Source organism: Ruditapes philippinarum, unplaced genomic scaffold, assembly GCF_026571515.1.
Source record: "Ruditapes philippinarum isolate M1 unplaced genomic scaffold, ASM2657151v2 ctg989_1_1_1_1, whole genome shotgun sequence".
NCBI classification, from domain to species: Eukaryota; Metazoa; Mollusca; class Bivalvia; order Venerida; family Veneridae; genus Ruditapes; species Ruditapes philippinarum.
The window spans coordinates 131,675-148,989 of NW_026852943.1; the positions used below are offsets into that span (position 1 = coordinate 131,675).

Genomic DNA, 17,315 nt, shown 5'->3' on the forward strand with positions numbered 1-17,315 from the left:
AAGAAGAAAGTTTAAATAACATTTATAACAAAAAGAAGTAACAGAACATAAATGGCAATAATTGCCATTGAAAATAGGTTTATAGATATAACCTTCTACACTCCTTTTGCAAAGTTTTACTATGGATTTCAATAGAATAAGAATAAGTTTGCAACCAAAAATGCGTGAAGTATAAGTCTGCAACCAAAATGTGCTTGAACAAGATATTTTTGTGTATTGAACGTTATCTTCGGACTTGCGAACTAAACCGTTTGTACAGCATTGACAGAAACATATTTTGTTATTGTTAAATGCAGTTCAAAACTTACAAATTCGAATAAATTAGGAGAAAAACCGGCCAGAACAGTCATATGTCAAATTTCAAAATATCTACATGATCAGTTTATATCTTCAATAACTTCGCCAAAACAGAATCTAGGATGCTGAAACCTTTAACCGAGTGTGGCATATATATTGCATTATGGAATAGACATACTAATGAACTTCAAAATAACAAAGAAACCCACTTGCCTGGCAAAAATTCGTTCACCCGTTTCAAAAAATCACGCCGTTTTCGCCATTTTGTCAAGTTTGCAACCAATTCGCTCGCTTGAACCAAGTGTGCAACCACTTCACGTCCTGCCCCTTGATATAAGTTGATGTACGAATCATGACAATATTTAATGAAAACTGATATCTGTACGCATATGGGGTTAATAACTTTAAATTATAAGTAATGACTGTAATTTTAAAGAATAATGACTCTACATTATAATAATGGAAATATGAACATTTAATGATATTCCGTTTTCTAATAACCTTACTAGAAGTGAAAGAAAATAATGATTATTTACAAGAATATGTAGTATTTAAGATGCAACGCGCTGTTTGTTGTTGATGTTGATTTTTAAACAAGAGCTGTCCGTAAGACAGCGCGCTCGACTTTTTTATTGCTTGCCAATAAAAAAAGTTTTTGCAGTAAAAGGCAATACAAGAATCTCTGTATTTTTAAAGTGAACTAGTTGTTTGATACCCTTGAATATTACAGCAATGTTTATATGACATAATTTATGGTAAAGTGAACAAGTGGATAGGAATGAATTTTTTTAGATTTTTTAAGTTTTTTAGTGCTTGCCTATAATACAAAACATTGACAGTTAAGGGCCATAATTCAAATAAAATCTTTGACAGAATTACCTTCTCCTGGACATGTTTGGGAATCATGATTGTAAACAAGTATTCCAACTTTCAAATTAATATCTCAAACAGTTCAGTCAAAAAGTGGACTGGTACTAAAAACTTAACCAAGATTCTAAGTCGATAAAAGGCCTTAATTTTTAAAACAAATCATTGACAGAGTTACCTTCTCTTGCGTACAGATGGGGGTAATGATGTGAAATAGCATTAAAAGTTTCAAAGCAATATCTCAAAGGGTTAAGGCAATAAGTGGTTTTTACCCATATTCAATGTATTTTCTAAGTCAAAAAGGGGCATAATTCTGTCAAAAACCTTGACAGAGTTATGTCCTCTTGTCTGTTGATGAAGGTCGTGATGGTAAACAAGTATGGTCAGTTTCAAAGCAATACCTCCAATGGTTTTGAAATAAAGTGAGGTGGTACAAAAAACTTAACCAAGCTCAATACACTTTCTAAGTCAAAAAAGGGCCATAATTCTGTCAAAAACCTTGACAGAGTTATGTACTCTTGTCTGTAGATGGAGGTTATGATGGTGAACAAGTATGGTAAGTTTCAAAGCCATACTTGTAATACTTCTGAAATAAAGTGGGGTGGTACGAAAAACTTAACCAAGGTGTGACGCCAACGCCGACGCCGACGCCGACGCCGGAGCGAGTAGGATAGCTCCCCTTTTCATAGAAAAGTCGAGCTAAAAATATAAAGTATACTTACATGGCCAAATATATCATCTTTTCCTTCTGGATCCCAGAACTGGCGCCAGTTGAAATTGAGGTTCTGAAGTCTACCAAACCTCTCCTTCAGACCCCTATGTATCCGCTTGATAAGGACATTTTTAAGACCAGCTTTTTTAGCAAAATATGGCATAGTGGACGAGTAACCAAACTGGTCAAAATTTAAGGATGATTCTGGTACAATTCCAAGGTTCTTCTTGACCCAGTAATGACCCTCAATCATCTGATCTAGGAGAGCAAAATAATGCGGCGAGGCTTCGTCAGGAGCCACCCACATTCCAGAAGCGATCTCAAGTCGTCCACTTTGAACTAATCTTTTAAATTTGTCTTTAGTTTCAGAAGTTTGATTTTGCCACCACATATCCAAAAAGCAACTTTCTACCCAAATGAATGTCATATCCGGATACTCATACAGTTTGTCAACCATATTGCTAAGAATGTGCGTAGTTTGATCATCAAAATATTTTCTATATGTCTTTTTCCAGCCCGGATCGTTGTGGGAATGAGGGATAACAATCACTTCGAGAAGCTCGTTCCCTAGTTTTGAAGTTTGTTCACGTGTGAGAGGATGTTGCAGGTTAGGAGAACTATTATCCACCGCGTCAATGTGGCCATTTTGAAAAATAATCTTTATCTTATCTAATACATTATTCAAAGTATAATTAGCAGTAATTTTAATATTATTTAAACTAGAAAGACACCTTTGAGCACTTTGTGTTAATATTTTTGTCCTATTTAAGAAATTGTCAACAACTCGATTTGGAAAATAAAAATCTAGCGGTCCACTACCCACTTCTTTTGTCACGATTTCGGGTCTGGTCCCATTTCCCCATAGAACAAGTGAAATAATTGCAGTCGAAGTGATGACTATCGCGATTTTACTGAGACAGTGTTTGCGTCGTAACTTCATTCTGATATTTGTCAAGTTCTTTCTACTGGAAAATCAGGAAAGTAAACTTGTTTTGGAGACTTAATTATTCGAGGAGTAATCTTTCATTCTTCTTGATATCTGAAAATAAATAATTCTAAAGTTATCATAAAACCTATTTAAGCAAGATGATACGACTAAATATAATGATTTCCATTGAATTCATATAAACAATGTCGTTAATATCTAAAAACAGCGTTTGTGTTGCGTTAACACTGTTCGTGATACCCGAAATTAGTTCAGTTATGGTTGAAATAATATACATGTAAGTGTCGTGTAACAGTGTTCGTGATACCCAAAGCAAGTTCAGTTATGGTTGAGATAAAATACATGTATATATCGTGCAACAGTGTTCGTAATAACTGAAACATGTTCCGTAATGGTTGAAATACAATACATGTATGTATCATGAAACAGTGTTCGTGATATCCAAAGTTAGTTCAGTTATGGTTGAAATACAATACATGTATGTATCGTGTAACAGTGTTCGTGATACCCAAAGTTAGTTCAGTTATGGTTGAATTATCTCATATGAATGTATCATGTAACAGTGTTCGAGATACCCGAAGCTGGTTTCGTAATGTTTGAAATACAAAACATTTATGTATCGTGTAACAGTTTTCGTGATACCGAAGTTAGTGCAGTTATGGTTAAAATAACGCACATGTATGTACCGTGTAAAAATGTTCGCACTATCCGCACTATTTCGAATGACTCGTAAATACATTTACTTTAGTGAGTCGGCTTCAGTTTATCAGTCTTGTTAATGGACTGTTAATGAAAGTAATTTCAAACACTAACCTGATTAGTGTTTATTAGTATTAAAATTACAAGAGCGACTTCGCCCCTACGATGTTTTAAGGAATTGTATAACGTTTAAGATATGTTAGTGTTAGAATTATTGTTTTGTCCAATAGGATTGCAGTATTCCGTCGTTCTTGATCAATTTAATTTTGAAAATGCTTACTAATGAACACTGACCTATACAACATATATGGTGATTCACACGGCCATTGTTAAAATAAAAGTTTCATTACCTCACGATTTTATATTTTTAAATTTTACATCAGAATCTTTCACCTCAATATGTCCGAGATTACCATTCTTATATTTGTTTTTCAAGCAACATGCCCCCAGATTCATGCCAATTTTCATAAAAAAATTTTTTGAAAATGTATTAAATAGTAAAATAGTGTGAAGTGAACAAAGAAAGTAATTTACACATGTAAACGGCACTTACAATCTACATTAATTACTAAAAATTATCATAATATGCAAAAAAATAGCCCTTACTGCGTTAGCCACGCAGAACAATATGGTGATAAATACTGCAAGATCAGTCATCCATCACACATAACATGGAAAATAATGTTTGAATCTTGAATCTTTTTACTTTCCAAAAATCTTATTACAATTGTCTTGAAATATTTTGGCTAATCTCGGAGGCATGCAACTTTAAAAGTGAGAATCTAAATGATTTAAATCAACAACAACAACAACAACGTTGAAAAGTAAAGTTATCTTGCTTAAGTTTACGACATCTCAGATTTTGATGGTTTTCTGGTATGCAAAGTAGCGAGCTACCTTAATTAAATATTCCCTACAGTTTAAGGGGAAAAAAACACATACCCATGAATAAGTTTGGGCACACATAAACCATAAAATATCCACATCCAGTATGGAGTTGGTGTAGCAACAATTGTTTTGTTGTTGTTGTTGTTTTTTGAGGAAACAGAGGGAAAAGCCTTAAGGGGAAAAGTTCGTTTTAATGATGAGGAAGTAATATCTTTATATCTCGCTAAAACTATAGAGAAGATGCTTCAGGCGTCAGTTAAAACGTTACACTTGTCAAAATAGGGCGTCATTCGTTTAAGATTTGGCAAATTAAAAGTATGAAGTATATGTGAGCCGTGTCACGACAAAACCAACATAATGGATTTGCGACCAGCATGGATCCAGACCAGCCTGCGCATCCGCGCAGTCTGATCAGGATCCATGCTTTTCGCTAACAAACCCTATAACAAGTAGAGAAACTGATAGCGAACAGCATGGATCCTGATCAGACTGCGCGGATGCGCAGGCTGGTCTGGATCTATGCTGGTCGCAAACCCATTATGTTTGTTTTGTCATGACACGGCTCAATTTATGTGTACATGTTCAAGAGTATATTAAAGCCTCACTCATACGTGTGTCGATGCAAGAAAAAGTTTTTTGCATTATTTTCGGTGATGATTGTTTCTTTGATCACACTTAATACAGATTTATTACCCAAAGACGGCTCGGTTATAAATGTTTAACGACATTTGATTCGTAAATTAAACAATCCAGCAGAATCAATGAAATTGCCGTGTTTTGGGGTGATTACTTTAACGTGATAAATTTTCTCTCTCTAAAAACATTGTTTAAAATGTTTAGTGTGAAGATACAAAGAGCTTTATTGCGTTTCATAGAACAATTTAAATCTATGTGCTCTATCTAAATAATGTGAAAATTAACAATTCAACAAAACAATATAGAATAACATGTACATTTCAATTACACTGTGTAAAAGGCAATATAATATGAGATTTTATGTATTTAAAAGTTAAGGTTTTATTTTTGATTAAATGATAAATAAGGCTCGTTTATTCGTGAGTTAATAAGCAAAATTGTATACAAATATACACTGTTCACTTATATTTATTAATTTTCTATTTCATTATTATTTTGTGGTTTCTTTGAAATGAATTAATTAAGTTTGCATAACCAATTAATGCATTCCAGTTAAAAAATATTATGCATTTATTAATAGTTAATATAGTTTGAAATTTGTTACATATATAGAACTTTTGATTACATTTCCGACTTGACCTATGGTATACATGCACGGCACGATATGTGACTACTTATTCAGTTATTTACAAAAAAATAATACATAACTATTTTCATTTATCTGTTTATATTTCTATCATTATTTTTTTTAACAATTTAGTGTTAAGAATGCTCCCTTACCTTGTATTTGTGTTTGATATTCATTTACTGTAATCAAGTAATAGTATCTCCCCGATACAATGTATTCACTGAAGTTATTCAAACTTTAAAGTGCGAGATCATACCGCGCCGAACAGTGTGTTATACGCTTCACTGAGAATCACATTAATGTAAAGGTGAGCGAATAGTTGACCGTTAATTTCTGGATACACAAGTATTACTGGTTCTCCGCGTTACATCGTATAGAGGAGAACCATTGTCTAACTGTAACGGATTACATAAACCGGTTTTGAATGTATTCAAGCATACATGTGTATTTTATACACGGGTATAAATACCCGCGGCAGAGTATGAAAATCAGTTCTAGCGATATTTCTCTTACGAGATCACCAGCATTCAAATTCAATATTTATTATGTTATAAGATTATGTTAAAGCCATAATTAAGCAAACTGTTTTATAAGGGAAAAATTACAATGTTAGTGAAAAAATTTATTGAATGTATTGGTTTATTTCAAGTTTGTATATGTGGAACTGAACATGTATTTTGATTAAGGAAAATATATTGATATGTATATATTCAATATGTACGTTAGCATGTCTGAGCACGGTCCGTTGTTCAATATTCCGAGGAATAGTCTGAGGAGGATCACTTTTGTGTTTCCTCCGTGCATGCCCACGGATTCTACGGTTCCTCTTACATTTAAAAAAGATAAAAAGGGGTTTTACGCAGGCGGCCAGTATTCCTGTGACGAATATACGATCGAACCTGTTAAGTTTTGTTTAATTTACATTTTATCATGAAATGTCTTGGACATAGTACAACAGTTTTGATCGTGATATGCTTTATACATATGTATGTCTCATTGTGATATTTCCTCCTGTTATAACGATCTCGTAATAAAATAACCTCGCTACAATGCACAACATTGTTGTTTGTTTATTGTAAGTTAGAGTAAGACTCCACTTTTCTGAAGTAGATGTTGCTTAAGATAAACCTGAACAATACTGGTTTTGATGAAATAAATGTCGGTGAAGAATTAAGGTCGAACGACCTAATAGTTTAAAAAATACAATTATAAATTTAAATAGATCCTAATTACTTTTTCATTAAAGGAAGTTTTTAATGATCCACTGTTATACAATGTGAAATATGTATGAATATCTATATATAACAACCGATAAGTTATGTCCAGATATGTCGTCCGTTTCTCAAAACTCAACTATAGTAGCATTATTTTAATTATCACGACAGTTTTAAGGTTGTTAAACGAACGTGTTTAAGATATAATGAGTTGATTGTTTACTTGTAGAAGCTAGTAGATCAAGTATTCAACGGACAGACACGGTTTCTCTCGGGCCGTGGACGGGTCTATATAGTGGGCCGTCTTACCACTGAGCGTAAAACATTATATATAATGGCACGAATATATGGTTTACATGTGAAGCAAAATAGTCAGATCAAAATCATTTAAGTTTTGACAGTGAAAATCTGAAAACTTAAGACGTTCTTATCTTTGTACACGAAGATTTATATTTTCTATTTAATTTTTAGGAATGTAACACCATTTTAGAGTTTACATTCAAAATAAGACGTAATTGAAATGATGAATAATCCGAAACGATTGACAAATACATGTATTATATATTTATTTCGTAAATAATACTTGTAAAGCCTTTCTACATTTATTGTATTGATAGTAAACTGTTCATTATGCTATGATCACGTACAATGAAAAATTCAATGAATTTATGCAAGTGTATTCGATTCCTTCTAATTGTTCGTTTGCAGTTTTCAAAGACACAAAGAGTGTACGATCATAAGCTCATTTTGTTTAGTTTCATATTTTAAAAGGATTGGTAGACATCTTGTAAATTCTTGTACAATTTCTTCAATCGTCAGTAAATAATAACATAAACGTATAATTCATAATCATTTTACAAGGATAATGTCTCTCAATAGAGTATGAAATCCCACAAACCCGGGTTCGTATATCTAACATGCTTTTGTATGAACTGAACAAGTTAGTTTAAAGGCACATCATGCCATTGTTAATTCTTTAGAAATGTTGAATTTGTGTTCTAAAAATGATTTTATAATGGATTTAGAACATGTAAGAGGTGTAAGAATTGAAGAAAGTAGCACTGAACATGCAGTAACGTGTCAAGAAAGTAGCAAAATGTAAACAAAGTAGTAAAAAAGCAGCAAAAGATAGTTTATGTATATGGAAAATTAGTGTGTTTTTAGAAACTGTAAAAAGATAGCAAAAATAAAGTTTTTCAGAAATAAAAATGAAAGCATCTCTGAGGCATAATGGGCCTTTAATAGAGACTATATACGCATGTATAAGCATATATCTGTCACAATGGTTTTAAAAAAGTGGCGATAGTTTGTAATACAAGTTTGGCCAGAGGGTATCAATTAATTCAGTCATGACGCCGAAACAAATCAAGATTTTTCTTACTAACTTTTGCATGTTTCTACCACACGTCTTTCATTTTAGCTTCCTGTACATAATATATGCAAAACAACAACAACAACACAAAAAAAACGCGATCAAATTAAGTAAAGTTATTTTCCCTAATACCGAAAGATCTGATGCTTATTTTGAATCAAAATTGCGCCAATAGATATCATACTTAGATATGATATTCTTTTCTAATTGTTATTTCTGATGTATAAGTAAGGAAAAATACAATATTAATTCAGCGAGGTAGACCGGAATACCAAACATTTTGACGCAAATATATTCACCACAAGATAGATTATTTAGTAGTTTATTTACAAGCATAATTGTTAAAGATTTATAAAATATAAAAGTTATAACAACTTACAGAATACATTCTCGATCCGAAATATTTTGTCACAGTATTTACATAGTTATCATTCTCTTTAGATTGACAACGAAATTGTAACTGCGCGACAGCTATAGTTGTTGAACTACTGTATGAACTATTGTATATTTAACGTCAAGTACAATTAAGTAGGGGTAGTTTTTACGGTGAGAGTTTTACATTTACAGCACATGTTAATGATTGTTGTTATACACTTGAAATAACTTTTTTTTTAACTTTCGGAGAATATCTATATTACTCATCATCAATAAATTCGTAAAATGATGTTTTTTTCTCCATTAATTAGTTTATACATGCAAAATCTATTTATAATCTGGTAACATAATAACTACAATTTAGCTGTTGTATCCGGTCAAAATGACCGGAAGGTACAATTTATACTATTTATTTGTAATGGGTAAATTACAATCATTACACGGTTGATGTTTCTTTCATAAAGGAAGATCATTTTTATGTGTGTTAGTTTTTACGTTACTAAATCTAAATACAAACATTGCCTGTATCAAGATTTAATGGAGAAGTTTGGTAATTATAATTGGTTATAGGGGGATTTATATGTATACATGTATATTAGAAACATGTCTACATGTGACTTACAATCAATCACAGGAAATTGCAATACGAGGGTCATTTATTGCCATGGTGAAAAGTTACTACAAATATTAGATAGTCAACATAGACGACCCGTCCACATAGTCAACTTTATAATACGTAATCACGCCCGTTTAACTCACAACGAGTGAAAAATGTCCATCGATCGGTAAAAATGTTGTGAGCAACTTCCGTTCCTCGTTGTGAGCACCCATCTTTGACGTGTGACACGATATAAACAAGGTGAGTTTTTCATAATTTTTGAAGATTACAGACATTTATGTAAAAATATCGGAATGCAGTTAGCTAGCGACATGTTTTCCGAGTATGCACATGTAAAGATATTGCCTGTTGGTGGACAATTTGATGGAAATACCGTGCGACGCAGTCACTCGGGGTAGCTGGAAAACTGGAGACAACTTCTCTTTGGACCTAATTTAACATTGAAAACGTCGATTCTGGTGACGTTATGTGCATTCTAACCTAAAACAGATGCCCACAAGTATTCAGCGTAAATTATTATCTGAAAGACTTCATAGAAACGAAGATATACCCTTTTTTGTTAATGATCAACATTATTTTTTGTCCAATCACATTGTAGTATTTTTCAAATTTCTGCTAAGTCTAACTTTGGTTAATGTGTACTAACTTAATAAAATTTACTTAATCTGTTGTCTAACTAGTCTAACAAATTTCAGTAATGCATTATATTAGGGAGGAGTTAGAGGTGTGGTTTGCACTCTGAATTTTAAAATATAAAGGTTAGCAAAACAATGCCAACGTAAAAATAATTAGGCTTTCTAAATGTGAGGATACAATCAATTGATTTATTACATAGATAATACATGTGGGGCAGGCAGAGACAAATGATTACATAGTAACTTTTTTATATCCTTTTAACTCTAAGAAAAATGTCTGTTATAAATTAATTGCTGATTGTTTTAACTTTATATTAACCAAAAAATTATTTTCTTTCACTTGATAGGAATGAACTGCATTAACAATCCACAATGGTTACATTTTTAGGCTGGAAAACTCATTGAAAATGGACCCCATCCACCTATAAACCAAAATTGACACACAGAAAAAAAAGAACTGTTTTTCAAAAGAGCAAATCAATTGGGATTTTAAATGTTAGTGAATAGCTTGAAGCTAATAACGAATTTGTATCAATTAATAATCTCTAATGTATTTTTCTCACATTTTCCATTCATTTTAAAAGGATGTACACATTTCATTCACTCCATTGTTTTTACCTACATGTAAATACTGTAGATAAAGGTATAAATTCTGAGACATTTCAGTACAAATTGTGCCTGATTGTATGTTGAAAAGGTCATTTATTTAGCTCATGTTAGAAACTTGACAAGGTGTAGACATCTTGTAGAGCGAAAGGGCGGAGCTATCGTGATTTAGAGAAATGTCTTGTTTTTGGTGGAAAAAATAATGTTGATCATTAAATAGGTTAATGTTTAATAATATGCATTAACAAAAATAATTGGTCGCCTGCCTGCGGCAGGCTTGACCAATTATTTTTGTTAATGCATATTATTAAACAGAACAGAACAGAACAGAAAGTTTATTTTGACGTATACAAAGTACATAGTCAATTACATTAATACATTCATTCATACATACATATATACAATCACAAAATCAATGGATAGTCTGCAAATTTCTTGAAGGTGAACAGTTTAATCTATTTTGTTTCCTTCAGTATAGGATATGACATAATCAGTTTAACATATATTACATAGTTTAATATTGTGTTACGAACATGTTGACAAAGATAGCGTGAATTTCACATACATTATTGTGCCACTTACAATAAAGTTATCTATATATACGTAATCAACATCCGATACAAGTGAATAACCAACTATAGTATCACACTATATACTATTTTGAAGGGGAATAGTACTCCAAAACTACAGTTAACGTTAAACGAAACGAAAGGGAAGGTTAACAATTGGCTATTCCAAAAAATATTTCGATTGCAAAGTTGTAATTAAAAAAAAAAAAGCCTTACGACTAACTTGGGTCATAAGACAAAATAATCTACTTAATACATTTCTTAACTGTGCACAGTCATAAGACATATAACTAATAATCTATTTAATTAGAACTGTACGGTTGATCAGAAACATCCATATAAAGTTTGCTATCTTTTCAACAATGTTTGGCTTACTTATAATATATTTGCATAACTAAATATAACTCATCATCTATTAAATTAGAACTGTACGGTTGACCAGAAAGAATTTTAGAATTTATTTATTTCATTTCCAATAGGCTAATAAGCCCATGAGGACAACATATTACAAACATAATATATATGACATGACAGAGTAAAGCATGATAATGATAATAATACATCACTTTTTCAAATATTTGAAATATAGGAGAAGGTTGAAACTCAACCTTAAAATAACTTCTCCAATAGAGGAGAAACAATTATTCAATACAATGCATTATAATATATATGCAATCATGGGAATAGTACTCCAATTTTTTTTTGTCAACCTTTATCGAAATCGAAAACAAAAGAGAAAAGGTCAACTCATTGGCTATTCGTGAAACATCTTCATCGAAATAACTGTAGATTGATTCAAATATCATTAATTTTTTTACTCTTTTCTCTTTGAAACTTTTAGTATTGAATTTTATATCTTGAAAGGAGTAATATTTCCAATGTGCTGTGGCAACCAAAAGAAGAGAAGAAGAAAAATGCTGAGATATATACATTATTTTACAAGTATCATTGCCCGTACATAACGTTATTTCTAACATCAAAAGCGTTGTATACATATATTCCTAAATTTCTTATTACAGTTTTGTTATCAGATTTAATCAATTCTAAAAACTTAAACATATTTGGTCTATTCCAATAGTATCTTGGTATATACTTTTTCCTTAAATCATTGTAAAGATAGCATTCAATTACAAAATGAAATTCATCCTCCAATAAACCACATAAGTTACATTTCCTTTCATTTATTTCAATTCTTACTGGACGTGCCCATCTACCTGACTCAATTTGTAACCTGTGTGATGAAACACGCAATCTAGATAATGCTTGGCAAAATTTATTCATTGAAAAACATTCAAGATATGGCTGACTTTGGAAAGATGCTATGTTTCTGTAAAATAATGCTCTGCTTGAATCATTTAGTCTACTATCCCAGTTTTGAATAAATTGATCTGTTAATCTTTGTTTAACTGAAGATAAAAATAATTCAACATCACCAACATTTTGCTCTAACCAAGCATCATAAAAACCAAGAGAACATAATAAATTTTTAACCATTGAACACCAGTTTACCTTACGCTCATCTCGTTCAAAATCTAATTTTAACATGTTATAGATCAAATAAATATACTTATTTTCGCGTGTTCTTAATATCTTTACCCAGTATTTAACAATGTTCATATGATGAATAACTTGTAAAGAGGTTCTACCCAGTTCTCCATAAACGAAATCATTTTGGGTTGTTTTTTTCACACCAAGAATACTTTTACAGAATTGCAAATTAACTCTTTCTATTGATATATCATTAGTAAAACCTAATACTTCACTACTATAATTTAAAATTGGCATAACTAATTTATCAAATAAATCGAGTTTATGTCGAGGTGTTATGTAAGTAAATTTATATAAGTATTTGTTTAACTTAAAAACTGCTTTCTGAGCTTGGCCCGCCAGGGTACTTTGAGCTGTGCTTAAAGACCCACCACAAGTGAACACTACACCTAAGTATGAGAATTTGTTAACTATGTCAAGTATTTCACCATTATAATAAAAACAAAGATTACTTGGTAAACGTCCACCTTTCCTAAAAATCATTACCTTTGTTTTTGATATGTTTACTTTTAATTTCCAAGTGTTACAATAATCATTTAAAACATTCAAACTATGCTGTAAATCTTCAGGAGAATTTCCAAAAAGAACAATATCATCTGCATACAACAGAAGGAAAATTTTAAACATATCTATATCTATACCATCTGAACCTCTATGTATCAACGTATCTTCTAAATCATTTATGAATAGAGAGAAGAGCAAGGGAGATAAACACTCACCTTGTCTTACACCAAGCATACATGTATATTCTTCACTAAGATTATTTAGATATTTAACACGTAACACCAGAAACATTAAACACTAACCTATACTGAATAGATAATAATTAACATTTTGATTAATTATTACAGATTAAGTTCAATGTTAATTATACCTTCTGGGAGAATATCTGGCCTCTAGCATGCCGGTTTCTCGGTCGTGATTTGTTTTGTTCATTCCAGCCATGACATTCAAATTATGCTTTTCTAGCCTGGCTTTCATTGGAGAAAAATGCTATGACTACAATAATCGATTTTTTTTTCTTTTGGCAAATTGTTTCGTGCTAAACGTGAAAATGCCTGTGCCATGTACAAATAGTAATATTCGTCACGGTTGAATGATTCATCGCTGTTGATAGATAGTCGTAGTATTAAATAGTAAGTAAATTTTCGACTTCATACAATCAGTCATGCAACCATATTCATCAAAATTGATTTTGAAAAGGGACACGTTAGATCTTGCTTTGAGTGTATAACCATTATAAATAATTCTTCAATATATCAATAATCAAACAATAATCAAAATTCAATATATATGACCCGTCAAAAATTCAATAAAGATGACCCGTCAACAAATGTAGATGACTCGTCCACAAAGTCAACAAAGATGACCCGTCCACAAAGTCAATATTGATGACCCGCCCAGAAAGTCAATGTAGTTGATCCGTCCACAAGGTTAATACAGATAATCCGTCCACAATACCAATATAGATGACCCGTCCACAAAGTCTAGATAGATAGATAGATAGATCTATAGATAGATCTATAGATAGATCTATAGATAGATAGATAGATAGATAGATAGATAGATAGATAGATAGATAGATAGATAGATTAGATAGATAGATAGATAGATAGATAGATAGATAGATAGATAAGATAAGATAAGATAAGATAAGATAAGATAAGATAAGATAGAGAGAGAGAGAGAGAGAGAGAGAGACAGACAGACAGACAGACAGACAGACAGATAGATAGATAGATAGATAGATACTTTTATTTCCTCCTCCAAAGATGAAGAGCATAACAGTATTTACAGATACAATATTTACACATAACAGTATTTACGTAATAGAAAGAGCACCGAAACACGAGGTTATCCGATTTGTACGAGGGGCGTAGCCCCCGAGTATTAATCAGATTACCGAGTGTTTTGGTGTTCTTTCTCTTTTGTATCATAGTCAAACATAAAAACACGATCCCTTTTGTCACAATATGAAACCCCGGCAAAAATGAACCAATGAACGTACATCTGAATATGATATTTCTGTCGCTTTTACTTTCTCTGCCGTCACAATATGTAAACCCCAGCAAAAATGAGCCAATCAATGGGCATGCTCTGGAGTGCGGGTAACTAATACCCGCACTCCAGTTAACGCACTGTGCATGTATATGTATACGATTTAACCCTGACACATTTTCAACAGAAAGGTCTCCAAACTATGATACAAAGATACAATATTTACAGTAACAATACATGTATAATACCATTTAAATATTATGCGATAACATTACAAAAGTATATCATAACAAAAACAAAAATCATATATATTGTGGGATCTATATTAAATCTTTCATTCTATGGCAAAAGTAATTCACACCTGTGTTTAATTTATTGATCTATTATCTAACAAGAAAACATGGCAACTACAAGTGTATCCTTAATATGATTGTAAGCATTTCTCCTTTATATAGCTTCAACGAAATCGAAACTAAAGCTTTTTAAAGTGGGAAACACCTTTTATTGATTTCTTAAAAATAATGAAGGGGAATTGGCAAAAAGTGCTAAATAAAAGTCATATCTTTTTCTTAACAGAAGATATAGTTAATATAAAGCTGTAGTTAATTATTTTAGTATTTTCTTCATTTATACAAAAATGATGAAAGATTATGAAAGGAAAACCCGATTTAATACAGATTTGAATAGTGTAAAACTTTAATAAAAAATTCATGAGATATTCTACTTATTCATAGAAGTATTTATATTTTAGTTTCCTAGCACTCGAGGATAAAATCTATCATGGTTTATTTCTTACATAATTACAGATATAGATGACCCGTCCACAAAGTCAATATAGATGATCCGTCCACAAAGTCAATATACATGACCCGTTCACAAAGTCAATATAGATGATCCGTCCACGAAGTCAATATAGATGACCCGTCCACAAAGTCAATATAGATGATCCGTCCACAAGTCAATATAGATGACCCGTCCACAAAGCCAATATAGATGATCCGTCCACAAAGTCAATATAGATGACCCGTCCACAGAGTCAATATAGATGACCGTTCACAAAGTCAATATAGATGACCCGTCCAAAAAGTCATTATAGATGACCCGTCCAAAAAGTCAATATAGATGACCCGTCCACAAAGTCAATATAGATGATCCGCTACACAAAGTCAATATAGATGACCCGTCCACAAAGTCAATATAGATGATCCGTCAACAAATTCAATATAGTGACCCGTCCACAAAGTCAATATAGATGACCCGTCCACAAAGTCAATATAGATGACCCGTCCACAAAGTCAATATAGATGATTCGTCCACAAAGTTAATATAGATGACCCGTCCACAAAGTCAATATAGATGACTCGTCCACAAAGTCAATATAGATGACCCGTCCACAAAGTCAATATAGATGACCCGTCCACAAAGTCAATATAGATGACCCGTCCAAAAAGTCAATAAAGATGACCCGTCCACAGAGTCAATATACATGACACGTCCACAAAGTCAATATACATGACCCGTTCACAAAGTCAATATAGATGACCCGTCCACAAAGTCAATATAGATTATCCGTCCAAAAAGTCAATATAGATGACCCGTCCACCAAGTCAATATACGACCCGTTCACAAAGTCAATATACATGACACGTCCACAAAGTCAATATAGATGATCCGTCCACAAAGTCAATATAGATTATCCGTCCAAAAAGTCAATATATATGATCCGTCCACAAAGTCAATATAGATGACACGTCCACAAAGTCAATATAGATGATCCGTCCACAAAGTCAATATAGATGACCAGTCCACAAAGTCAATACAGATGACCCGTCCACAAAGTCAATATAGATTATCCGTCCAAAAAGTCAATATAGATGACCCGTCCACAAAGTCAATATAGATGACCCGTCCACAAAGTCAATATAGATGACCCGTCCACAGAGTCAATATAGATGACCCGTCCACAAAGTCAATAAAGATGATCCGTCCACAGAGTCAATATACATGATCCGTCCACAAAGTCAATATAGATGACCGTTCACAAAGTCAATGTAGATGACCCGTCCACAAAGTCAATATCGATGATCCGTCCACAAAGTCAATATAGATGACCCGTCCACAAAGTCAATATAGATGACCCGTCCACAAAGTCAATATAGATGATCCGTACACAAAGTCAATATAGATGACCCGTCCACAAAGTCAATATAGATGACCCGTCCACAAAGTCAATATAGATGATCCGTCCACAAAGTCAATATAGATGATCCGTACACAAAGTCAATATAGATGACCCGTCCACAAAGTCAATCACAAAGCCAATATAGATGATCCGTACACAAAACTTATATAGATGACCCGTCCACAAAGTCAATATAGATGATCCGTCAACAAAGTCAATAAAGATGATCCGTCCACAAAGTCAATATAGATAATCCGTACACAAAGCCAAAATAGATAATCCGTACACAAAGCCAATATAAATGACCCGTCCACAAAGTCAATATAGATGACCCGTCCACAAAGTCAATATAGATGACCCGTCCACAAAGTCAATATAGATGATCCGTACACAAAGTCAATATAGATGACCCGTCCACAAAGTCAATATAGATGATCTGTACACAAAGCCAATATAGATGATCCGTACACAAAGCCAATATAGATGACCCGTCTACAAAGTTAATATAGATGATCCGTACACAA

The 17,315-nt window shown here is 32.5% G+C and overlaps 1 protein-coding gene across 5 annotated transcripts in view; it reads right to left on the reverse strand.

The window, feature by feature from the left end:
* The window catches only part of LOC132728908 (alpha-mannosidase 2-like), a 40,709-nt gene that overhangs the window by 4,054 nt on the left and 19,340 nt on the right, over nucleotides 1–17,315 (reverse strand). Inside the window, exons 1-2 of one of the 5 annotated variants that reach the window (XM_060714650.1) lie at nucleotides 13,486–13,590; nucleotides 1,887–2,915 (exon numbers count right to left, since the gene is read on the reverse strand). In XM_060714650.1, coding sequence (XP_060570633.1) covers nucleotides 1,887–2,816 — 930 coding nt within the window. In that variant the 5' untranslated portion in view covers nucleotides 2,817–2,915; nucleotides 13,486–13,590. Of the gene's footprint in view, nucleotides 1–1,886; nucleotides 2,916–4,463; nucleotides 4,581–5,825; nucleotides 6,000–8,638; nucleotides 8,773–13,485; nucleotides 13,591–17,315 lie in introns of those variants that run through there. The other 4 variants (XM_060714633.1, XM_060714626.1, XM_060714645.1 and 1 more) reach the window with 4 other exon arrangements.